A 24,985-nucleotide genomic window follows, 5' to 3' on the forward strand; every position below is an offset into this window, starting at 1 on the left:
GAGGCCTGGCAGGCTCTGCGCTCCGAGGGAGACGCTGTCAGAAGCCTGCCTCCCAGGGAGGCTTGAGATGACAGCAGTAATCTCTCTGTCCGTATCACCGCCCGCGTCTTCGAGTCCTGCCGTCCTTTAAGGCCCTGGCTTGAGTGCCACCTCTTCCCTAAAGCCTCCCTGATCCCCCTAATCCCCGCCTCGCAGCGTCCGCCCGGAGCTCCTTCCCACCCCTCAGTTCTCTGTCACCGCAGCTCATTTCATCCTCCAGACCTTGAGGGCAGAACCATGTGCTGTCATCTGGCGCCCTGGCGGGCACGGCGGCCCCAGGAGCGCGTGTTTGCTGAGTGTGTCTGACGTGTGTGAAGCACTCGTAACCTGGTTAAGCTCCCACCTACCTGTTTCTCCTCCTGGGCTTAGGGTGATTTGCCGATTACATCCAGCAGTCTTCAGCGAGGTCGTGCATTCCCACGCACACACGCACCACCGGCGCCACCACACCCCTTGCCGAAGGCCACGCCAGTCCCCGTTCACTGCACGGAGCAGGGTTAAGTCCGCCTGCTTAGGGAGAAGAGCAGAACGTGCAGGCGCTCACAGATGCAGAGAACCGCGCTGTGCTCCCCGCGTGTTTGTGATGGTCTGTCGCTTTTTCCCACAAGTGTCAAAGAGCACACACAACACTCTCTGGGGATTGCTGGGTCCATGGGGAGACCCAGTTTTGAGGTTTCTGGACCCAGGACTGAGCTTCTCCGCCTCCGTTTCCTTACTGGTGAACAGAAAGGACCTCTTCCACAGGGACGTGAGGGGTCAGCCCCCTCTGCCCCCCTGATCTCTGGGGTCAGGATGAAAGACACTTGCTTCTTTCCACACCCCCTTTCCACACCCCCTTTCTGCGTCCCTGCATTTGCTCCCTCCCCCAGGAGACTTGGGAAGAAGTGCTGGTGTGGGGACAGCCCTCACTTGGGCCTCGTGGCCTGGCCGTGGCAGGTCAGGGTTTTTTCTGCCTACACATGGCCTTTTCTTTTCAGTTGGCTCAGCTGAGAGCTCAGCGTGATGCCCACCGTTTCTTTGAAACCACAGGACCTCAGCCAACTCGTTTGGAGCTGAGCAGAGAGAGGTCGGGGCAGGAAGGCTTGCCTGAGGCACACAGTAGGTGGTTTGCAGCCAGAGCAGGAACCCTGGTCCCGGGACGCTCACCCCAGGGCTCCTCTCCCATAATAATCCCCGGGAAACACCAGGCAGTGGTAGCTAGTGGGTCTCTCCCTTTGACAGAGTTGGGAAACTGAGGTTGAAACTGTCCGCAGGGCTCTGGGTTGGCAGGGCACGAGTTAGGCTCACATATTTGGATCTGTGGTGTGCTCTTGCTGTGTCCCAACTGTGAGGCACCCGTGTTAACAGAGGCCACCACTTCCCAAGGCAGCTCACTCTGATGCTCGGATCTGGAGAAGCTTCGTGTGGCTCAGGGCATCTGCTGGGCCCAGAGCCATCCCTCGGCACCCAGAGGGTACATCCGCCCCTGTGTCACTCACTCCCGTGTGTCATCTGAACCTATTTTTAATGCCTGCTGCTGCTGCCGTCTCTTCACGCAGCAACAGCTCTGCGTTTTCTGCAAGCTGGGAACTTTGATCCCCTGTTCTCCAGGGCAGATTCTCTGCTGCGGTGTGTGCATAGGGCGAAGAGGCCCTCTCCCTGGGCACCTCCCTCTGTGGGCCCCACTTCTCTGTGTCCTGGCCTCTCTGCCTGGGTGATGACATTCTCTCTACACCCCCGTCCACATCTTCAGTTTGTCTGTCCTGCGAAGATTGTCATCCCCTGTAGGACACTCAGCCCAGAGGGACCCAGGTCACCCCAGTATTTTGCGAAGGTTGCGGAAGCCTCTGTCTTGCTGATGTCCATGCAGGTGTCCCTCCCTCTCCCGGACACAAGTATCCCACAAACACCCTCATTTCTCGCTTGCCCTTCCCACGTAGGCAGCACGTGGCTGCCTTCGCTCCTCTGAGTGACCTCTGTTTCCCAGCTGCACGCCACGCACCCCGTGGCATCCTAGGTGCTTGGCCACATGGCCCGCGTTGAGTTTCAGCGGAGAGCGCTCCTAGGTGGTTTGGCATGCGGGCCCCGGGCTGCTGCTACACACCCGAGCACCAGGGTGGGGCGAGGAGGGAGGGGCTCTGCAGAACAGAGTTCCACTTTGCAGCCTTGTAAATCAGGAGGGGCTGGCCAAGCTGGCCCGAGTCCCACGGTTCGCTCCGAGCATTTGTTTTTATTCTATTTTCCAGGAGCTTCATGTGTAGATTGTTTTAAGTTGGGGGCGAGGGTGGTCCTCGGCTAGTTTGTGAGCGAGGATTACTAGGGTTCTCGGGGTGCAGTTGAAGATAATACCTAGTAGGCAATCCCCTCCATGCCCCCACCCCGAGACCCACGCTTCTGGAAAGGAAGCATGAGGCTTGTTGCTTCCCACAAGATGCTGTGAGCTAAGAGACGGCAGGCTCCTGGGAGCTTGTCCCCTGCTTCCTCTGAACTGACCCTGCTGTTCCTGGACCCGCAGGGGACTTCTTGCGACGGAGTGAGGAGAGGGCCCAGCACCACATCTGGGACTCCAGGGGTGTTGAGTGGGCTCGTCGAAGGTGCATTGGGATGTCCAGCACTGGCAAAGGTGGTCCCTGTTGGAAACTAGACTTGACAGTGAGGGATGCCCATGGTCGGAATGGCACGTGTGAGACCAGCTGGCGTGCGTCTGGGGCACATGGGTGGGCTGAGATGCTGCCCTGCACCCCCGAGCCTGGGGGGTTGTGTAAGCACCACAGGATCATAAAGCAACCCTACTCTTTAGAGGAGAAGGTTGTGGGGTCAGGCCTCCCCGGAAGGTGCCCAGGCCGTGAGCAAAAATTCACTACTTTGCAGGGGAGCTCGAGGGGCCTCCAGCACTTGTCTGAAGGCACCTTGAACTTCCCAGGTTGACTCTACCCCTGAGGCTCAGTGGAGACAGCTGGCTGGAGTGGGCCACGGCACCCGGTGCAAGGGCTGTTTTCTATTTAGAAAAGAATTTAAAGTTAGTTTTATAAAAATGCATGAGTTACCAAACTGCATGCCTGATTTGACTCTGCTTTTTTTAGTCCACGTATGTATGCATATATGGATAAATGTTGGTAAGGAGGGTCTGGCGCGGGGAGCTCAAATGTCATCGGCTCTTATCTGCAGGCTCTGATAACAAAGAGGTTTCTGGGTGGTTTTTCATCTTTGATCTCTTAAGTGTTCTGTAGTGAACAGAGCAGTTAAAATTCAGAGTCCTCAGGGAAGGAGAACTGGCCCCCTGCAGGAGAGCTGCTTATTCCAGTCCCTGCCCTCTGGGTGTGTGGACCAGGCTGGGAAGGGCAGCCTAGAAGAAGGGCCCTGGAGATCGTCATGTCTAACCCTTCCATTGGACACGTGAGGAAACTGAGGCTCCCGGCAAGGACCCAAACCCACCCGGAGGTCGAACCCACCCGGAGGTCGCTGGCTTCAGGATCCAGTGCTCTTTACTCTCCTGCTCCAGCGAGAGGGCTCCATCCCTGAACCCACCACAGCCCCGGCAGCTGTAGGCCTCGGTGGATGTCAGGGGCTTTCGGGTTGGGTTTTGTGTTTTTAGAGAAAACTCACATGAGACGCTTTGCTGAGTGCCTTAATGGAGCTCTAACTCAGGGCTGGAAACCACAGGGAAAGGCCGATTCCTAGCAATCCGGAAAGGCCTGGCTCCAGATGGCCAGGTTCGAGTGGGCCTTTGAATAATAAAAGTCGTAATCATTAATTGAACACCTGCTGTATGCCTCACATCTTCAAGATGGTAAAACAGCCCCTGCTGCTAGGCGTGCGGGGCAGGAGGAAGGCTCCACTGGGTTGGGTTGTGTGAATATCCGTTACTTCTTAACCCTCTGGTCGCCCTCTAACACAGGTTGCTTCTTTTCATGTGCTGCTTTATACTTTTCTGCCCTTTGGAAAGTTTTCCGTTAGGAGCACATGTTTGCATCAAAATCAAAGGATAGCGATAAGTATCGTAATTCAAGTTAGTTATTTTGCTTAGTTTTGCCGCTGGACGAGGCTTTGGATGATACAAGTTTGTCTCCTCAGCGTCCTGCCACCGTAATCATTGTTCACATGGCCTTCCTTTCACTGGTGGAGAGCAAACATCTGTCTTCCACCCAGATGTCAGAGAATCGCACCATCCATGTTCTGGAACCATGGCCACTCCTAGCCCCTGACATTCAAAGGACCCGTGGACCACCCACCCCCAGTTCCTAGAACCATTGACTCTGTTCTGATTTTTGTAGGGAAATGAGATCTCCACGTGAGGGAACTTTGGAAGTCCTGTTCCCAGGTTCAAATTGTCACTTAAAAAAGTTGTTTTTTGGGGGAACACCTGGGCGGCTTGGGCAGTTGAGCGTCTGACTTCAGCTCGGGTCATGATCTCACAGTTTGTGGGTTTAAGCCTCACGTTGGGCTCTGTGCTGACAGCTCAGAGCCTGGAGCCTGCATCGCATTCTGTGTCTTCCTCTCTCTGCCCCTCCCCTGCTCGCACTCAGACTCTCAACAATAAATAAATGTTAAAAAACAAAAATAAATAAAGTTGCTTTTTTAATTATAAAGTATCTTTATATCTTTAGAATATAGAGAGCTCTTGGGGCACCTGGGTGGCTCAGTCAATTGAGTGTCCAACTTTGGCTCAGGTCATGAGCTCCTGGTTCGTGGGTTCGAGCCTCGTGTTGGGCTCTGTGCTGACAGCTCAGAGCCTGGAGCCTGCTTCAGATTCTGTGTCTCCCTCTCTCTCTGACCCTCCCCTGCTCATGCTGTCTCTCTCTCTCTCTCTCTCTCTCTCTCTCTCTCTCTCAGAAGTAAATAAAACATTAAAAAAAATTTAAGAAAATATAATGAGCTCTTATATATCATTAAAGAAAAGTCAGATATACAAAAAGCAGAGAAAATGAACATTTTACCATAAAAGTAGATCTACAGACCATTTCACAAGATAGTAATCCAAAAAAAGTAGGCAGAATATCAGTGATGCCATTTTGCAACTACCAAGGTAGCAAACACCAATGTAATGCCTAGTAATTAAATTGGTTAAATAATGATACCTCTGTATAATATTAGACTCATTAAAAACTCATGTTTTCTTTGGCTGTGTAATGAGAGGGGAAGTGCTCTTGACATTCTTTCACAAGACACGGTGGCTGATTTTCTTTTTCCTTTGCTGTGTGCTATAATAAGCAAGCACTGGATCCTAAATGATAAATGCTAATTTAAAGAAATCAAGTTGGTGAGGCTTTCCAGATCTTTCTGTAGAAGCAAAGCTGTGTTCTGGTCTGAAGGCTGGGGAAGAGTAGGTCTGGACTGAGGAAGACAGACGGGAGAGGGTGGTCCTGAGCCTGCTCTCAGTGTAGAAATTTGTTTGTCGGGGTGCTTGTGTCTACCTTGGAAGCCACCTGGGGGTTCAGGGAAAGATGAGGTGGTGGGGTAGAGCAGCCAGCCTGTTTCTAGCATTAGGCCCAGTGGCTCCTACCATGCACACCACCCAGGGCTTGCCAGCTGGGAGCTCTCTCGTTTCCTGTCCTCATCCCACAAACAAGATGGCGCTACGTTTGTTGAAGAAAACATTCAGTTGGTTTTAGCAAGACGGGGTTTTGGTTTTTCCCAGCATGTCACCTACTCCCACCTTCCTGCTAATTATTGTCATTGCCCTCCCCCCCCCCCCCCCCCCCCCCCGCTTGACTGCGGGACTTGCACTGAGATGCAAGCAATTGGAGAAGGACCATGTCCTGGGAGGGTACCTCTGTCTGAGGAACATGTCATTTCTCCTTCAGATTTGTATGTGTATATATGTGTAGATTTGTGTATTTGTGTGTATGTGTACGTGTAGGAACTTTTTAAAAAGTGTTTTATTTTTAGAGACAGAGAAAGCAGGAGAGGGGCAAAGAGAGAGGGAGACAGAGGATCTGATATGGGCTCTGTGCTGACAGGAGAGCCTGATGCGGGACTCAAACTCAGGAACCTTGAGATCATGACCTGAGTTGAAGTTGCCACCCAGGCACCCCATAAGAACTTTTTTCTTTTGGTAGGAGGGGTGACTTTTATAAATGACCTGTGTTTGGAAGGATAGGTAAGTGAAAATAAGCCAGAAAACTTACACTGAAGAATTGAAGGAGAAAGTAAAATACATCCTGAAACTCCAGTTATTACAATGAAATGTTAAAGATTGAGGACAGAATTGGGGCGCATGGGTGGCTCAGTCTATTGAGAACCCGACATCAGCTCAGGTGATGATCCCATTGTTCGTGGGTTCGAGCCTTGTATCCGGCTCTGTCTGTGCTGACAGTTCAGAGCCTGGAGCCTGCTTCAGATTCTGTGTCTCCCTCTCTGCCACACTCCCCCCTCGTCTTTCTCTAAAAATAAAAATAAACAAAAAAAAATTTTTTTAAGATGTAGGACAGAATTAAAATGCAAAAAGAGACCCAAGCCTTTGTAAGAAGTTTGCCTCCTGATTTCAAATGAGTAGGGTGAAATTGTACCGAGGCAGCTGCCTGAGGAGTAAAATCTATATTCTGTATCAAAACAAGTTCCTGAAGGAGTAAAGAGTTCAGTGTAAAGCTGAAAGAACTTGAAGACAACCTAGGTGCCTGTATACCTTGTTTCAGTTGTTTCTTGTTTTTTTAAAAACTTCTGTCCGTGCTTCTGAGGAATGACTGTTGGCTGTAAATCCTGAAAAGTTGCATTTTCATAGAACCACCAACCACAAGCAAACAGAAACGGTGCAGCTAATGGATAGCCTGGCACACTCCCCCCGGTGACCCTCACCCGGATAATACCGGGGCGGGGGACAAGGCCAAGGCAGGCCGACCTCTCCTCCTCCTGCGTGGGGCTCTCGCCCGGGTAGGTGGGAAGACCAAATCTGCGGTGTTGAGGGGGCTTGGAGCACATGACAGGAAGGGTCGGCGGAGCCTCTGGAATTACAGAGAGGGTTGCTTGCTGGTGGGCACATCATTTTGAAAAGCTGAGCCTGGAGCAGCCAGCCCATTCCTACCCTAGTCTCTTTACCTGCATCGGTTAAGACCCCCAGCGCATGCCCATACTGAGCCCTCCTCGCTTCCAGATTCCCAAGCCTTCCTGGCTTACAGAATACGGCCCCTCCTGGCCCATAATCCACCCCCCCATGAGCAGACAGGACAACAGCGACCCCTCACTTTTTATAGGAGCCGAGTGCGGGAAGGCCCAGCAGCTTGGCCACAGCCATCCTTTGCTCGTAGAGGTCACAGTGCTCCAACCCGCACGTTCTCAGGGGTGTCTGTCCCTCTTGCTGCATGTTGTGTGTTCATGGGATTCGCACATTACCTCGTTTCCTTTTATCTGTGTCGGAAGTTAGGAGCTCTGGTTCCTATTTCCCAGCTGAGGAAAGGGAAGAAGTGAATTTTGCATTTGTATGAGAAAAAGAGGCGGCCGTTTCCTGACTCTGGTCCCGGAGAACCAACCGGTCAGACCCCTGGGAGACCCTCAGTGGTGATTCGTTCTCAGATTCTCAGTCCTGGGGGGAGGGTAGGGTTTGGCAACCTTGGGGTGGGAGGTGGGTGTCCTGCAGGGGGAGTGCCTAGGAGGTTTAGAGTCTGTGGGGATGGGGTGGGGGGAACGTGTTGCGCCCGTGACTTGCCATGTTGGCGTCGCCCTGCCTGTGTGAGTGCGGGCCCCGGCTCAAGACACGCTGACCACATGGCAAGTGGGACACAGATTGTCTGGAACGGGGCCAGGCTGGGGAGAACGGCATCTGTTCACCCCCTGCAGGCGTTTGTTGAGGCAGATGTACCAGGTAAATGCCCAAATAGCAGCATTTAAGAAGAAAAGCATCTTCAGTCCTTGCATTGGGCATGCCCACCTCATCTTCCATGGCACCCACGACCTCGATGGGGCCCCAAATACCCCTGCCTTCCTTCGACCTTTCTGGGGGCTTTTCCCAACAGGGCTGTCTGTTCACGAAGTTGTGGATCTTTATTGGTCGACTCTATATGGCATGCAGCCTCTTGGAAAGGGCACGGACATTTGCAAAGCACCTTGGCCGCCCCGCCCTGCGGGGGCTTCATAAAGCAGCCGAGTGGGTAAGGCAGAGCCCCCACCTCCATTCACAACAGCTGCCAGGTGCTGGCCCCCCGCCCCCACTGTTGTTCTGCAGTGTGTGTGCGAAGTGGGGACACAGTTCTCCTATTTTAGAGATGAGGAAACAGAGGCTCAGTGAGTTCATTGCTTGCCCAGGAAGAGACACGCCTGGTCTGTGGAAGACATGGACAGACAGGGGGAACTGGGGGCCGGGGTCAGAGCTCCGGGTCTTTTAACAGGTGGGTACAGCCTCCTAACTAACTCTCTGCCTCCCTGTCTCCACAGAGCGCAGCCGCCGCCCCGAGCCCCGTGCTTGGCAACATTCCCCCCAACGATGGGATGCCTGGAGGCCCCATCCCACCAGGTTTCTTTCAGGTACGTTGCTGGGCCCCCTGGGTCCTGTGCTCCTTCCACTCCCAGCCAGGCCCCGGGCGGGAGGGAGGGAGAGAGAAGTAAGTACTAGCTCAGTTTGCCATGGTCTAAATACAGTTGCTGTATGCTGGTTCAGACGCTTCCTATCCCTTTCTCCACCCCCCGCTGCAAACACCGAGGAGGGGAGAAAAGAGATGAGGAGAGCAGGCCCCCTCTGCACGTGCTGTGTCACTTCTGCTCGAGCTTGTTTTCTTCACGCCAGCTTTGAAGTCACGACACAGCCTGCCCCTGGTCGGGGAGGCGGCGGGGCCGTTTCCAAGTCCGTGGAGAGCTGTCTTTTATAACAAAAGGCTTTTTTAAATTTTTTAAAACATTTTTAAACAAGTAAACTGTTCTTTGTTTCTGTTTTGTTGCTGCTGTCATTGTCGTTGTTTACTTTGCCTGTCCAAACTACAAACCTGAGAGGCGTAATCTAAAAACAACAAAAAAACCCACCATCCTGGCAGGTCTCAGAATCCTCTCCCTCTGGTTAACCACTTGATTTTTTCCAAGTGCGATCACAGCCCGCGTCCCTCGAGCATCTGGGCCTGCGCCCCGCCCGCCAGAGGCAGGGGCAGGTCCCACGTGGGGCCAGAGCCAGGCCTTACCCCAAAGACACCTTGTCAGCTTCTGGGGGCTTCATCTTCTTTTGGGGTTGGGTGTGGCTGCCCTCCCCTCTGTGCCTCCTCTTCCTCCTCCTATCCCTGCAGGCCTCTAGGAGGTGGGGGGTTGGGGGGGGGACTCATCCCATTTTGACCAGGCTGAGGCTGGGGAATGCCATCTTCGAGAGGTATCAGCATTCAGGGCTGGACGGAACCGCTTTGATGAAGTTCTTTTATTTTGTTCTTTATTTGTTTAATTTGAGAGAGAGCGAATGGGGGAGGGGCAAAGAGAGAATCCCAAGCAGGCTTCGCACTGTCAGCGCAGAGCCTGATGCGGGGCTTGAACTCACCAACTATGAGATCATGACCTGAGCCGAAATCAAGAGTTGGATGCTTAACCAACTGAGCCCCCGAGGTACCCCTTTGAGGAAACTCTTGAATGGAACACTTCATGCTTTGAAACCTGTCTGTGGCTGGATTTGAGAGTCTGCCAGTGTCCCCCACCCCTTTGAAAGGCTAGCACTTTCAGGGAAGAATATGGAAAGAACTGTTGTATAGAAAACAAGACCAGGATCTCTCCGTGAAGCCCAAAAATTCAAAACTGGGAGCGCTGAGGTAAAGTCCAAGGAGACTTTTGCTTGGCATGAGCCAGAATCTCATACCTTGTTCATCCAGCAATGAGACCCAGGCTGCCGGAGGTGGGGACTTCCCGTTACTGAAGACGTCTGAGCAAAGGGGGGGGTACAGGCCCCTCTTAGAGATGTTAAGGGTTTTTTTTTTTCCCCTGGGTGGGAGATGAACCAGATGACTACTTCTGCTTTGTAAGATTTCACATTTCGGTTGATCTTGACCCCCAGGAGAGAAGGGTTTGTACAGACTGCTCACCAGTCAAGATGGGAATCAGTGAAATTTAGATGCTGCCCATAAAACAGAAAGAGTGGGTTGTCCACCAAGATGGTGGGAGAGGGAGTACGAGCGATGTAGGGATGGCGGTTGAGGGCTTTGGATGGCCACACATAGATCTATGTACATTTCTAGCATGCTGTCCAAACTGGAGCCTTGCCCTGTGGTGGAAATGGGTACAGCCTCAGAAATGAGTGTGCAGGCTCCAGGTTAGACCAGACCAGGCATCGCCTGGGGCTTGGCTTGGGGTAAGGCATCGGGAAGAGGGGCCAGACTTTGGAGTGAGAAGTTCGAGTGCTTAGAAACCTGCAGACCCAGGAAAGAAAGAAGCCAGGTGGGGTTCTGCCCTTTCCCCAGAGGGGAAACCCAAGGGGCTACTGTCCGGGGTGGTCACCCATGCGGAGGGACAGTACTCTTCCTGGCCACTGCAGACAGATGTCCTGTTCCTGATTGGTGGACTTTCTTACAGGTGTTTTGTTCTGCTTGGGGACTTCTTTCCCAGGCTTACGTATCCTCACACGTGATACCCTTGATACAGTGCACTTGTGACTTTCCTGTCTGGTGGACAGAGCCCTGGGCGCCAGCCTCCCGCTGTGTGCATGCCTGTTGAGGCTGCTTGCTGGCACCTGAGCACCTAGTGCAGGCCACTGTAATGGGAAGAGGTGGACAATAGCCAGCTGTATCTTTTTAAATAGGCCATTGACTTCTATTTTGGCCTGAGTCTGGGGCAAGGCAAAGTTTGCTTGATATGTGGGCAGCTCTTAACTTCCTGCTTTGGTATAATTGTCCATGGTTAAGGCCTAATTCCAGACATACTTCTTGGGCCCTCCCCTGTGACGTTCAGGGGTGTGTGGTCAGAAAGTCCAGACTGATTCCTGTCCTTATTTGGCCACTTCCAGCCACCATCAAACAGAGGTAACTTTTGGATCCTCTTGACTGGAGGTCTTTTCTGATCCCCAATCAGGATCAGTTGGCAGGGGCTGAGGTGGGCAGGGACAACACTAAGCAGGGACCTGTGTGCCCCGGACTGTCTGCTTCCGGGGTGGCTCTGGGCAACTCTGTCTACCCCTGCCCCCCTGAGGTGAAGGCATCATGTCTGATGAAGATGAGGCAGACAGGGTGCTTCCTGGTGGTGATGCTGAACTCCTCAGGCTAGAGTACTGCTGAGGGGAAAGGGTATCTCTGGAAGGAGGTGGTGACTGCCCATTTCCGGAGCAGGCCAGCACGCAGTGGGAATATTAGCTATTGATTGCTGGCCCTGCCCCTCGCTCATCTTGCAGGCGGCCACTCTGATATCAGAAGGGAAATAGAGATGGTATCGGGTTTTATCTGCTGCCAACAATTGCGCTTCTTCCCCTGCTTGGCCACCGTCTGGGCAGGCAGCTCTGATGCGCGAGGTCTTTGTACCAAGGAACCGGCCTGGCTTTGCTGTTCCAGCTTTGCCCAGACCCTGCCCCAAGGTGGCCAGCCCCGTTTTCAGATGGGGCCTCTAGTTGGTGCTAAATATAGAAGCCTATGGGGCCTCCAGGGTAGGTGGGAGGGAGCAGCTGTCTACCCCTATTCCAGCCCTTCCCAACACAGGGGAGCTTCCTTACACTGCCAGGCTGCAGGGCCACTCCCAGGGTCAGAAGGCTTGGCCAACCACATATTGGGTTCCATCCATTTGCTTTTGTATGGAAACACTATCTTATTTGGTGTTGAGGTTTCAAAGGTGGACAGTGCCCTGGTCCTGTGGCATGAGATGTCCCTGGTAGCAAGTTGAAGGCTGGTAGAGAGGTGGTTTGGGACCCAACCTGACCATGCCTCACAGTACTGGGGACTATTTTGGGGTTCTTCAGGTTACGGCAGAACTTAGCAAGAGTCTTCTGATTCTGTGCTTTCCTTATAAAAAGAAGGCCTTAATCTTGGTATTGCCAGCATCTGGCATGCGCCAGGGGCCCAGGAAATGTTTGAACTGTTTATTTGCGTTGCTCATATTACCAGCAGTGGAGCCCAGCCAGCCCCAAAGCTCTGGATCTTCATTCTGACCAGGCTCGGAGGGGCCAGAGGTGGTATTCTGCAGTGGGGAAGGATACAAAGGACGGTAGCCTGAGGACACCTGCTCTAGTCCCCTGCTTGTCCACGTACTTGCTGAGTGACGTTGGGCGAGGGGCTCCCCATATCTGGGCCCCAGTTTCCTCACTAGTAGATGAAGCCGGGTGGACCAGATGGTCTCTGAGGGCCTTTCCAACTTGGATTTTCTGCTTTGGATCCAGATGGATTTTACATAATCAAGCAGTGGCATTTTTTTTTTTTTTTCCATGCAGCTTAAGTCAGTTGGGCTGTACATCTGGCAGGCTTGGCTTGGTTTTGGCCAGGCCTGCTGGTCTGGGTGGGCCCCCATTTCCTTGGCCCTAAGGTGGTTCTAAGGGAGGCACCATCCAATGAGGATTTCTAGGTCCAGAGCTGGGGAATTGCGGGAGGGCAGGGGTCACGAAGACGGGAGCATTGAGTACAAGCTGTTTTTGTTCTTGTTTTGTTTTAAATTCCAGCGATTGTTTTCAGTTATGTAGTGTTTTTAGACATGCAATGTACTTTCATTCTGATCATAGCCTTTCTGCAGAGGTGGTAGGGCTGACTGGCAAAGGGAGACTCAGAACGGTGAATGACCTGCCCAGAGTTCTCAGCTGTGGGCTCTCATCAGAGTCTAAACCTGGGCTTGCTGGTCCCGGATCCTAGTGCTCTTTCACACCAGTCAGATACATTTCTGATTGCCTAGAGGAAGAAGAGAGAATAGAGACAAAGGAAAAGGAGGGAAATAACGGAAGGAGAAAGAGAAACCCTTGCCCTCTTCTCTCAAAAGCAGGCAGTGTTTCTGTTCTGTCTGCTAGGACACTGCGCTGGGAGTCATTCAGTAGCCACGTCCAGGCTCAACAGATACTGATTGGCAATGTCTGCCGTGAACATGGGGATATAAACAGTAGTACATGACTCACTGTTTGCCATCCATGATCTAGTGGAGACTTCACTTTATAGATATAGGATGGGGCCCAGAGGCAGGCGGGAGTGTGGTCAGTGATAGTTATCGGCCCCCTCTGTGAGGGCAGGGGGCTTGACTCTGGGCCAGAACTGTTCCTTCATCGTCTATCCCCTGGAAGCACCCAACTTACCAGAGAGACAGACAGGTAAACCCATGCCTGTAGCAAGAAATGGAGAGACCTGCCTGCTCAAGGGCTTACTGGAGGCAGTGCAGTCTGGGATGGCGTCTAGAGTGAGGTGGGTGATAGGTAGGTGCTCAGTAGGAGTGGGCGACTGGAGAGTTTTCTGGCAGTGTTTGATGGACCTTTTTAAGGACCGTGGGCCCTGTCTGGGGGTAGTGGGAGCCAGTGGAGCACCCTGGTCTGTGTTCCAGAACAGTTAACTCTGTGCCTGCTGTGCTCTGTCAGCTCTGTGGGGGCATGAACTTGGGGACTGACCACATTGATGATGGAGTCTGGTATTGCAGAGACCCAGCCGAGGTCAAAGGGCTAAAGACAGAGGCTTCTCTGAGAAAGACAGTCCTACGGGACCCAGTTCCCTTCGCCAGAAGTTCAGTTTGTTCCGCTCTGAGCTTCCCCAGATAATTTCCATCGTAGTGGGGGCACAGTAGGGGTTGACATGTCCCCCTCACTCTAAGGAGTTCTTATTCCTGCCAGTTGAGTCCACTCATGTCTGAGGCCTCCCTGCAGAGAACCCTCCCCATCAGTGGGGGTGGGGGGGTAGGAGAAGGAGTGTATGATGTATATAGCTCAGAAACCTAAGAAATGATCCAAAAATAAGAAGGACAGATACACGTGACCTTGGAACTTTCCTATTGAGATGATAGGGAGCGCTTCTCTCCTCATTTCCTGCAGAAGGAGCTGGGGGTTTCTCTGGGAGAGAAGCAGCCTCAGGAGGGCTCTGATGAGTGACTTGAAGTATCTGAAGTTTAGCCATATAGAAGATTGGCAGACCTGGGCCACCTGGCTGGCTCGGTTGGAAGAGAATGTAACTCTTGATCTCAAGGTCGTGAGTTCGAGCCCCACGTTGGATATAAAGATTACTTAGATAAATAAATCTTAGAAAAAGAGGAAGATACTCAGACCTGCCCCTGCAAGGCTTCAGCCCTTAGATCTCAGATCCTTCGAAGGAAGGAAGAGGGAGGCCAATTTGAGTCTTTGCGTGGAAGATGGTTCTTCCACCTGATAATTTAACAAAGTAGAGAGCGCCTTGGCACTGGTGGTAACCAAGTAGACTCTGTGCTCAGTAGAGAGCCCTGGGGACTGAGCGCCTTGGGGTAGGATGGTGTGTTTCCAGGGAGGATCAAAGCCCGGTAAGTGAGAGCAGGCCGTTGGCGGGAGCTCAGGCAGCGCCCAAGAGCTGGGCCGAGTGCTGTCCATTTCCTGCCTTCCTCTCTGGCGGGAAGCAGGCAGCAGCACAGGGAGCTGACCTTCCTTGCCAGAAAGCTGCAGCAGCAGGAAAGACCTCTCTGCTGACTAGGGCCAGGGCGGGACTAGGGGAGGCTTGGAAAGAAAGAAGCCACCTTGTTTGTGTGGTTTTCAAAGCCTGCTGCCCGGGAGGGCTCGATGGGTGGGGGCTCGGATCCCTGTTTGATAGATGGTGAGTCTGAGGCCAGGACCTAAAGGCTTGGCAGACTTGCTAATCATCCGTTCGTCCATTGGCCAGACGTGGTCTCCAAGGGCACCGTGACCTCCCAGTCACCTAGTGCTTGGCGAGCAGTGCGGACTAACGAGGCAGCCTTGGACCTGCCCTCCAGGGGCCCGCAGTCTGGTGGAGGCAAGGGCAGGGGAAGGAGCAGCTGGCCTAGCCTGGGGTCCATCCGGGAAACTTCCCCTGGGGCCCTTACTTAGGAGGCCTGAGCAGGAGGCATTTGCCATCGAGGGGGTGGGGCAGTGTGCCAGGACATGAGTGTGAAAGGGCAAGTTTGAGGTGGTAAGAGGCCCGGATAGACACTCAAAGGACTTTCACCTAAAGACAGGGGGGCCATGGAGGATTCCTAAGAAGGGGAGTGCCGGGTTCCAGGAAGACCCCCCAGTGGCCTGGAGGGATTGTGCTTGTGGCAGGCTGGCTATTGTAGAAGTGTGGATTCCAGGCTGTGGTCCCCTGTGGGGGCAGGGAGGGGGTGGCCAGGGTCTGGGCTGGAGTGGTGACCGAATGCAGTGGCCAGCGCCTCCTTGGCCTGAACCATAGCCCCTTGCTGGATGTGGGGGTGGGGAGGAAGCCAAGCTAGGAGGATGCCCAGGGGCCCAAGGTAGTGAGAGGCTGTCAGCTCCTCCTACGCTATCAGACCCTCCACTTTCGAAGGGGAGGGGCCCCATACGTGGTCCTGTGTCTGCCCCCTTTGCCCCTCGAGGCTCCCAGCCAGTGCTCTCAGGTCCTAAAGTGGAACTGTCTGACCCCCTCTTGTAGCTGTCGGTAGAGTGCTCTCTAGATTAGAAAAGGGGTTCCCTTTGGACCCTGTGAGGTAGGCCTGGCAGCTAACAGCATTCCCACTCTGGATGAAGAAAACAAGGCCCACATTGGCCGGAGAGCTGCTCAGGGAAGACGGGCCTGGACCGGGCGGTAGGCCTAGAGTTCTGAATGGGCATCCTTGTCTGTTGGGGAGCAAATCCCCTCCCTTTCTGGGCCCCATTCTCTGGCCCCCACCCCTCGCCCTGTCTGCATTGCTGTGGGCAGGAGGGCGTCTGTGGGAGAAGAGGACAGAGATGCTGTGTTAGGGGCGAGTGCACTGGTTCCTCCAGGGGACAGAAGCACCCCCTCCTCCCCACCCCTCACCCTGCTGTCTGCCTCCAGACTGACAGAAGGCAGGGTCGCCCCCGCTGAGAAGGATTAGAGAGGAGGCGGGGCACCCCAACTGCTGGGCCCTGAGCTGTTCCCACCCCAGTCCCACCTGTTCCAAGCGCTGCGCAGCACAGCACCCCTCCTCTGGCTCCTGGGAAGCTAGCAGCTGGCTTTAAGCCTGAAGACCCCTGCCCTGGATGTTGGAAGCCCTGATTTGAGTCAAACTGTGTTGCCAAACTGTGTCCTTGGAGAGCCATCCTCCCTTCTCTGGGCCTTAGGTGCTTCAGAGGACTTCGTAAGCCCCCGGCCACTCAGAAGCTCTGTCGCCTGGGCTGTCCCCCCTCCCCACCGTGGACCCACATGCAGGCCTCTCCGCACAATTGCCTGGCCTGGGTGGAAAGGCTGGGGCAGGAGAGAAGGAAAAAAGCCTTTTCTTGCCAGCACCGCCTCCACAAAGGTCAGGCTGTGCTCCCGCCCCGCCCGGCAGCCAGCCTGGTGCCTAAGTCGGCCGATGACCGCACCGGGGCTCCTAGCAACCACGGACAAAAGGTTACTCCTGACGTGCCAGGCCGCCGGGCCCCCTCGCCCTCCCTCCTGAAGGGGAAAACAAAGTTGCGGCCTTGACTGGCGCGTGTGCCTACGTGTACGCGTGCGGGCGTGTTTGTGTCTGCACACTCGCGCTGCCACTCCGCCCCTCTGAAAAACGTGAACTCCGCGTGTCGCGCCATAACTCTCGCTGATGAAATGGAAAGTTGAACATAAATCAATGTCTGCCGCCCTGTTAGCTATGCATCAGCAGTCAGTGCCTGGGAGATTTGCTCAGTAACAAAGCACCCAGCCGCTCTGCGGGCCTTGATCGCCCCCTAACGCGGAGCCGGCCCCACACCCGGGAGCTCCGCTGCTGGCCGCCTCTGCCTCCCCACCGGGAACCCCTGTCCCCAGGTCTCCACTCCCTTTCCCGGGAGAGGAAGGGGAGCGTCTTCCGGAAGGACCCTTGTACCCAGGAGGCCCAGACTAGTTCTTGCTGGTGCTCCTTACATCCCCCCACCCCGGGGACCCCAGCGTGTCCCCTCCCTCGGGACCTCCCCTGAGTTGTAAGCCTACTTGGTTCCCTGATGTTTATGGATCCAGTCCTTGCGGATTGGTGTGTCAGCAGCCACCTTCACCTCTCATGTATTAAGAGCTTGGGCTGGTCTATCCTTTTTCCCTTCCAACCTGGATCTTTGAGCATCTCTTAGAGCTGGATGCCCCCCCATCCCCCCCATGTCTGAGAGCTGCTTTGCCATGTTGTCTCCTGTCCCAGCACCGCGTCTGTTCCCTCCCTCCGCCCTGTCACCCCTGCCAAAATCCTCCCACCTGTCATGGGGGTGGAGGAGCCCCCTGGGTTTTTGTTTTGTTTCTTCATAGTTGGCTGAGGGGGTAGGCTCTCCTGCACCTCCCTTCTGTGCAAATCACGCTGAGGGTTTTCTTCCTTTAAAAAAAAAAAAAGGGTCAAATTCCTCAGCCCTTGTAGCAGAAGAGGTTGGAGGAAGAGAATTCCAGTGGAATCCTATAATAACACGCCATGGCGTTATGTGGCTCAGGATAGACCCCCCTGAATGAGATCACACTGCCCTGAAAGGAAACTGCCCTTTGAGAAGTCTGGGCTGGGCCAGGGGGCTGGACTGGTGTCTGGGGGCTCTCTCACATCTCCCTGAGTATTGTTCTAAGAGCTGGGATATAGCAGGAGATCCACAGTGTGGCGTTTGGGTTCGTGTCCTGGCTCTGCGTAAATTAACTCCACAGCCAACCTTTCGCAGACAGGCTCCCTCCCCCAGCTGAAGGCCTTGGGATAAACAAAGCCCCCGGCTGCTCACTAATACCAAAATGGTGGGGTCACACTTGGTAAGAGTGTGGCTAGAGAGTGCAGCTTTCATGAAGTGTCGGCTCCCTGCCAGGTGTTGGGCTCCCCAAGGGCTCCTTGCCCGGGTGAAGGTCTGCATATCGGGTCTGTATACAGTGCAGGGTTGGGGGGGTCATGGGGTAACGGAAGTCTGGAGATCTCTGAAGAGGAGCATCACCAGGTGCAGTGGCCGTGACCAGGGGCTTTGGAACAAGACAGCGCCCTGTTGCTTCTGGACCATGTGTTCTGGGGAGCTGACCTGACCTCTCTGGGCACTGGTATCCTCCACTGTGCTGAGGAGCAGTTACTTAGCAAATCACAGTGCCTCCATTTTTGGAGCTCTGATGGGGATGGACTCTGCAGAGAAACACGTGCTCCTGCTCAGTGACGGTTTATTATTGCCATTGATATGTGACCCATTGGCTTTAGGATCTGGGCTGAGCAGTAGGCAGAAGCCTAGCACCGGGGCCCCTGGAAGTTCATCCGTCATCCCTCCCTCACCCTCTCTGAAGGCGTTCCATCCTTCCCAGAGGCTCTGAGGTCATGCAGCCTGGGTGGGTACATGGGTTGCCTTGAGAAGGTCAGCTAACCTGCGTGAAACTCATCGCTTCATCTGACAGTTGGGGGTTGAAGGTAGCCCCAGACTCTTGGGCACTGGTAAGGATGCCGTGAAAGGAGCCTGTGAAGCCCTGCCTGGTGCCTGGTGTGGGTAAATACTCAGGATCCTTCGGTGTGGATGTGTGTGGGTGTGTCCTGGGGCTGTTCCTTTCTGAAGCTGGGGGTCCGGGTAGAGCTAGGTCTTCCTAGCTCATCCAAGGGCAAGGGCCACCGGGAGTGTTCTTTTTTTTTTTTTTTTTATATTTTTATTTATTTCTAGGAGAGAGAGAGAGACAGCATGAACAGCGGAGGGTCAGAGGGGTCAGAGAGAGAGGGAGACACAGACTGTGAAACAGGCTCCAGGCTCTGAGCTGGCAGTCAGCATAGAGCCCGACGCGGGGCTCGAACCCACAAACCGCGAGATCATGACCTAAGCGAAAGTCGGACGCTTAACCGACTAAGCCACCCAGGCGCCTCTCCCCGGAGTGTTCTTCTTCCAAGAAGGGAGTCTTAGAGGCTCAGCACAGCCTTGGTGGCAGTGATGTGCGGGAGACTTTCTGGGTGTTTTCAAGATCGATTGGCTTTTTAGTACTTAACCCTTCAGTTGGACTGATGTGCCTGGCACCGACTAAGCACCAGGCCCTGCCTGGCCCTTTAATGTGCCACCTCACTTAGTCCTGCCCACCTGGCCCAACTCCTTGTTCCCTGGTTTACCCACTGGGAGCTTACAGGGGAGGTGGAGGTAAGGAGGCAGGTTGTACAATGTTCAGGAGCTTCTGATTCTGTTCCTGCCAGGCCCAGCAGTACGAACTCATTCTGCTGTGAGTTCATGTTGGCTGTCCCGCCCAGGAGGCTGGGTGCCAGCCTGTCATCCTGAGCTCTGTTACTAGCGGACCTCACCTGGGCATATTGGAGTTTCAGCTCCCCACCAGTACAGCAGGAACAGCATCCACCTCCTTCACCAGCGAGGCATCTGGAAATGCGATCAGAATGAAGGGCAGATCAGAAATCTGCACAAGGGCCCTTTCCTAGGGGCTGGCGTTCAGATCTGTTCCTTCAGCACACAGGCAGTGACGGCTTTCTGCCTGGTCCTGCCGCACCTGCGACTGACTGGGCCGACCCCAGCCTCGGCAGACTGTAGGCCCGTGGGGCAGCTCTCCTCCAGCAAGTGCACTTCCTGTCCCAGGCGTCCGTCTGTTGAGGAAATCCACAGACCTTTGTGATCTGACGCCTGCTACCTTCATGCCATTATTAGACTGGCTGTTGATCCCCAGGACGAGGGCAGAGCTGTCGCTCTCAGACCCGGCTGCTGCCCCTCCAGCGTGTCTGTCTGTGTGGCTCCCTCTACAGACGGCAGAATCCTCCCCTCCCCTGCTGAAGGCTCTTCAGTCTTGGGTCCGTTTTAGTTAAGAAGACTTTGACAGAGTCTTGCCTAGTCCTTGTCCCGAGGTCAAAAAAGATAAGCCCCAAATGTGGGTCTGATTAAGTGCCTCTTTCTCAGAGTAATGATAGCATCTGGTCCCAAGAAACTTACTCTGCAGTTGCAGAAAAGGCTCGAAGTGTGTGGAGACTTGCAGTTTGTTCTGGGGCAATGGCTTTACCTTTCTGGGTCTCAGTCTGCCCACCTGTACGCACCTGACTCTCAGTATCTCAGTCCTGCAGCTCTCTGCGAGGGGGCAGGGCATCCCGTTTTACAGGCGAGGTAAGCGAGTGGTGGGGTGGGGGAGACTGCAGACGGTGCTCCTGGCCTTTGAACCTGGGGTCTTCCAACAGCACTTAACCTCCCTCCGGCCGAGCTGTCCCTTGTGCTTTTGCTGAGGTGCCCCGTTTGCGTGACCCACTGCCCCGGGTAACCATGGGCAGGCTTCCTAAACTCGTTTCTCCCCAGAGTCCTGGCTCTTTCCCTTGCCCCATCCTGTTGTTTCTCCTTGGGCCATTCCGCAAGCCGTTCCCTTCAGGGAGGAAAAGGCGTAAGACCACCCAGTCATCCAGGGAGCCATAACCCAAAGGGAGAACCTTGACCCCCTTTTTCCTCTTGTGAATGTTGGACGATAGGGGTTGAATCCTGGCATTCTGGATTTGTGCCTTCCCAAGCCCTGGACCTCTTCTTCCTAGTTGGATGTGAGGAAATCTTTACTTTTTGGATCGTCTGCCAGGGCATGAAGGTAGTGGGGAGGAAGGCTGTATCTGTGCGTGTGTCTGGAGAGCTTAAAGTAGAGCAGGAATCCTCCGGGTGGATGAGGCAGTGCCTTTTTAATATGCGCCTCGCCTTCGGTGTGCCGTTGTGATTAACAGTGGAGCCTGGGCGCTGGTGCGAGGCGGTGTGGGGGCTGGCTGGCAGGACCAGGATGTGTCTCCATCCTAGAGCCAAAGGCAGGCTTTTGATGGGGTGGCAGGGGTGGGGCTTGTTGTCTTGGCAGGGTAGGTGTTCCTAGGGACATCTGTGGTTCTGGACCCCGAGTCAGTCTCTGTCCCTCCCGCTTCCCCACAGGGTCGGTCTCTACTGCAGTGAGTCTATGTCAGGGAGGGAGATGTTTGCGTTCTGGACCCTGACCAGAAACCCACACGGCTGGGACTGGGTGTTGGAAGCCTTCTCCTGGGCCCCAGCTCCCTTGCCAGCGTTAAAGAGGGCTACTAGCTGTTCAGGGCTGGAGTGGGGCTTACTGGAAGAGCACTCCATGTGTGGTCAGAGAGAGATGGGAATCAGCACCCCAGCAGCTGTGGACTCGGTGTTCCGAGAAGGCTTGATTTCCAACTTGAGAGACACCATAGAAACGTCTTTGGAAAGGAAAGGGAAAGGTGTGTAATTCCCAAGATGTAGCTCTGACGGCGGCACTTAGGCACGAGCTCCTAAAGGTTAATGACCCCCCTTCTCGGCCTGGAGGGCCAGCCCCGGGTCTCCCCGTCCTGTGCCTATGGCCCTCCGGCGCCGTGCCCACATGACCACAGGTGCCACTCTCCTGGCCCAGAAGCCCCTTCTGTTTCTTCTCGGCCAGAGGACCCCTGGCCGTCTTTCCGGGTCCTGCCTCCATGTGATTATTCTGTAATTGCTGCCCCCTTGATTTCTAGTGCACCTGGTCCCTTTTCTCTGCTGGGATGTTGCTGTGGTAATAGGCAAACTCTGGTCTCTCCAACAGCCTGGGCCTCTTTTGGGGGAGGTCTGCAGTACTGTGTCTCAAGTGTCTCCAGTGCTTAGTACCTCCTTGGCCCCGGGTGCTGGGATGCAGTGACTGGACGCACTGCCAGGTGGACTGGGCTTTGCGCCCATGTTCTCAGTACCGTTGCTTTTCCCCGTGTCCCTGGAAAGGGTGCCTGGTTATGTGGACACAGGCACATACAAACAGTCTCTAGCAGGGAGGCGCCAAAGGTTTAGCAGCTGGAGGCAAAGTCACTGCTCTTAGCCCCCACCCCATCCCACCTAGAGCCGTTGAAGGTAGAGCCCTTCCCTGAGATGACCCTAGAGAGCTTCGCTGCACGGGACAGGGTCACACAGTGGGGACCTGCTGAAAGAACTCAGGGCTGGAATGGAGGCCGCAGCATGGTCTGTGCTGGCATTTGGGGGATGAGTCTGTGGCAAGAAGGAAACCAGGAGGTGATCAGCAAGCACGTTCCCTGGGACCAGCCAGCTGGATGTGAAGGCTGGCTATTGTGTTCTAATGCTGAAAACCAGGCCTCAGAGATCAGCCATGTGGCATTTTGGTGGGAGAACCAGAACTCAGGTTCACTGACCCCTGGTCTAGCACTCATTCTGTTCATCCTCAGTGGGAAAAACTATGGCTGTGATAAATAATACTGTAATGTCATTGGACTTCAGTTTCCCTGCTGTAAATGGGGTTAATTTTTGCTTCATTTATTTGATACGAGAATCTAAGGTTAGAAATCAGAAAGCAGATATAGTACTCTCTTATTTCACCTTGAGAATTTTAAAAGAGCCCAGTTTCCCCCCTCTCTAGGCTTGAAAACCGTTACCTGTCCCGGGGGTCAGCAAACATTTTCTGTGAAGGACTAGTTAGTACATATTTTATTAGGCCCTGTGGGCCGTCTATCTGGTCTCTGTCACAGCTCTGTCATTGAAGCATGACAGCAGCTGGACAGTAAACGAGTGAGCATGGCTGTGTTCTGATAAAACTTTATTGACAAAGACGGGCAGCAGACCATATTTGGCCCTGAGCCAACGCCTACTCTAGCTCCACATGGTGGCCGTGCTCTGGGAGTCCTCGTGCCACAGCTGACCCCAGCCTCCATTCTGGGCACTCCGTGTGGTGCAGGGCACCCAGCCTGGACCCGGGACCAGGGAGATGGAGGCTCAGTCTTCCTGTCTATGCATAGGGCTGGGGGAAGAGCCCGGGGGCAGTATGTACCGGAACTCTTCTGTGTTTGGTCTTGGACGCTGCCTCTACTTTCATTTGCCACGTTTCCTCCTTTTGTTTTGAAAACCGTTGCCTGCTGATTCTGCGTCTCTGTCTCTGTGAGGCAAGCGTGCATGCCTCCTGCCTCTTGAGAAGAACATAACGCTGAGCACCTCCTGCGAGCGGCTTGGCACCGGATCCCCAAGTATGCGGACCTCTCGCCCTTGCCGTCTGCCCAGCACTGTCTCGGTTCCTCAGAGAGAGGAGGGGGAAGGGCAGGTCAGCTGGGGCCTTTGCTCAGACAGAAATCAATGCGCTTTCTGCTGATCTTTGTGCAGAGTGGACCTTGGTGGCTGTGTAGACTGCCAGTGGTATGGAGAGGTGACCCCGAGGGGGAGACACCGTGTAGCGTCCTGCCCTCTCTGGCCGGTAACTTCCTTGCTGTCCCGGGAAGATGGGCTGTTGCCACTTCACCTCCCTCTGGCAAGACCCGTTCTCCTTGTCTGGCGCCCATGGAGGGTCAGGATTGTTGCAGGCTCATCTCCTGGGTGGCCAGCAGCGCCTGACTTGGGGCTCTCTTGGGGTTCGTGCCATTGGTCGGAGCCCAGCTCAGCCCCCAGAGGACCCGTTGTGCGTGCCCCAGGCTCCCTCTGCCCTTGGAGAGTTGGTAATTTCAGCTCCGACTCCGGCCTGTCCCTCGCACGTCCCACATACAGAGAAGCCCTGGACAACACCGACAGAAGCAGGGAGGGAAGCAACTGGGTGAGCCGTTGCCAGCTTCGTCCCCAGAGGTCAGGATAGAGAAACAACTTTTCCTGCAATGAGGTGCATGTTAGAAGGGAGGGGCGGTTAAAGCTCTCCCTCCTTCACCCAGCCGGTGGTCAGCTTCGTGCTCCAGGGACCAGGCAGGCCGCACTGACGGATGCCGGCTGTCAGGGGCACTCGGGCACACCCTGGTCCATTCCCCAGAACGGGCTTACAGTGTTTTCCGTCAACATTTATGTCCAAGGAGCAAATTGGATTGTCTGCCTCATGCCTTTTACCGTGTGTATAATTAATGTAATTTTATATTCTCTCAATTAAAGTGACACACCCAGCAGGCAGATTACACAGGCCCCTGGTAATGCCCGTCGTATGTCTCCGCTGCCAGTAGATAAAACCCACCCCCTCAGCCTTGCCAGCCCAGGGGCCAGTGGCCCTGTGACTGGGGAAGAACATGTGGGGTATTTTGTGTCTGAGCCACCGAAAACGTCAGGCCCCCTTCCCCCAAGGCCTCCTGTCCAGACAGCAGGCACATTTGGCCAGTGGTAACCTCGTAGCATTCTGCAGCAAGTAGGGTACTCGCGTGGCTTCTCCATGAGGAACGAGTCACCTGGAAATCCTGCCCCTTCCAGATGAGCAGCCCAGAGCTCAGGGATACAAGGCAGGACTCCAGCCCGAGTACCCGGGCTCTGGAGGCTGACACTCTTGCCACCCACCGGCCACCACCCATCCTCGTTTGCGTGCTCTCCCAGGCTCCCCTCTGCACCCAGGAATCATGGGAGTCTGCCTGGGCTCTGTTGGCGAGTCCGTGATTTCTCGGCAGGGAAAGGCAGCTTTGCAGAGTGAGGCGGCACTGGGTGACGGAGCGGTGAGTTCTGGAAACATGAAAGTCAGCACACCGTTTTTATTACTTTCCCCCTTTTTAAAGACATCAGTGCAGTGTGTGTGTGTTTTGTTTACTTGCCTTTTAGTTTTAAAGAGCTATCCTCTCTTATCTGCAATAGCCTTTAGCTCAGAGGACCAACTTGGCCACCCTCTTGGTGCTCACTTTTCCTTCTGGTTCCTTGAACTCAAAAGTGTCAGATGTGCCTCCCCACCTGCCCTGGGGTGGGGGGGTGCTGGCTGACTGTGGCTGCGGGGTCCGCCTGCTAGCCCAGCCTCACTACCCCGTTTGGGCCCTGCCCGCGATGTCCACGTGGGGTGGATTGCATAGCCTGCATGGCGTCTGCAGAAAAGACACCGTGTCTGAAGAGGATGAGCCGTGTTTTCGGGGTACACCTTGACTGGGCAGAGCAGGCCTCCTGAAGGAGGGCATGTGGGCTCTGTGTAGGCTGAGGAGAGTGCTCCTGGCAGAGAGGCTCTAGCTCCCGCTTTATGGGCAGCGTGTGGCCGCCAGAGCGTGAGGCGCAAGACCACGGAAGAAAGAGGACCTTCCGTGCCTGGCACTGTCCCCTGCACCAGGCCACTGCAGTGTCGCTTCTTATGAGCAAACTGGACTCACAGCGTGCCTCGCAGGAGCTGGGATCAGATGCCGGGTCTGTGTAGCTTGAAGCTTCCCTCCATCGTGCCACAAGCCCTTC

At 54.6% G+C, this 24,985-nt stretch overlaps 1 protein-coding gene across 3 annotated transcripts in view; it reads left to right on the forward strand.

Annotated features, from left to right (window-relative positions):
* SSBP3 (single stranded DNA binding protein 3) overlaps window positions 1-24,985 on the forward strand; it is a 161,206-nt gene that overhangs the window by 106,775 nt on the left and 29,446 nt on the right. For all 3 annotated transcript variants that reach the window (XM_039238461.1, XM_039238469.1, XM_039238479.1), the window contains exon 5: window positions 8,386-8,475. In XM_039238461.1, coding sequence (XP_039094392.1) covers window positions 8,386-8,475 — 90 coding nt within the window. The remainder of the gene's footprint in view (window positions 1-8,385; window positions 8,476-24,985) is intronic.

The sequence above is a fragment of the Hyaena hyaena genome, unplaced genomic scaffold, assembly GCF_003009895.1.
Source record: "Hyaena hyaena isolate Hyena2069 unplaced genomic scaffold, ASM300989v1 scaffold_5, whole genome shotgun sequence".
In the NCBI taxonomy this organism is placed as follows: Eukaryota; Metazoa; Chordata; class Mammalia; order Carnivora; family Hyaenidae; genus Hyaena; species Hyaena hyaena.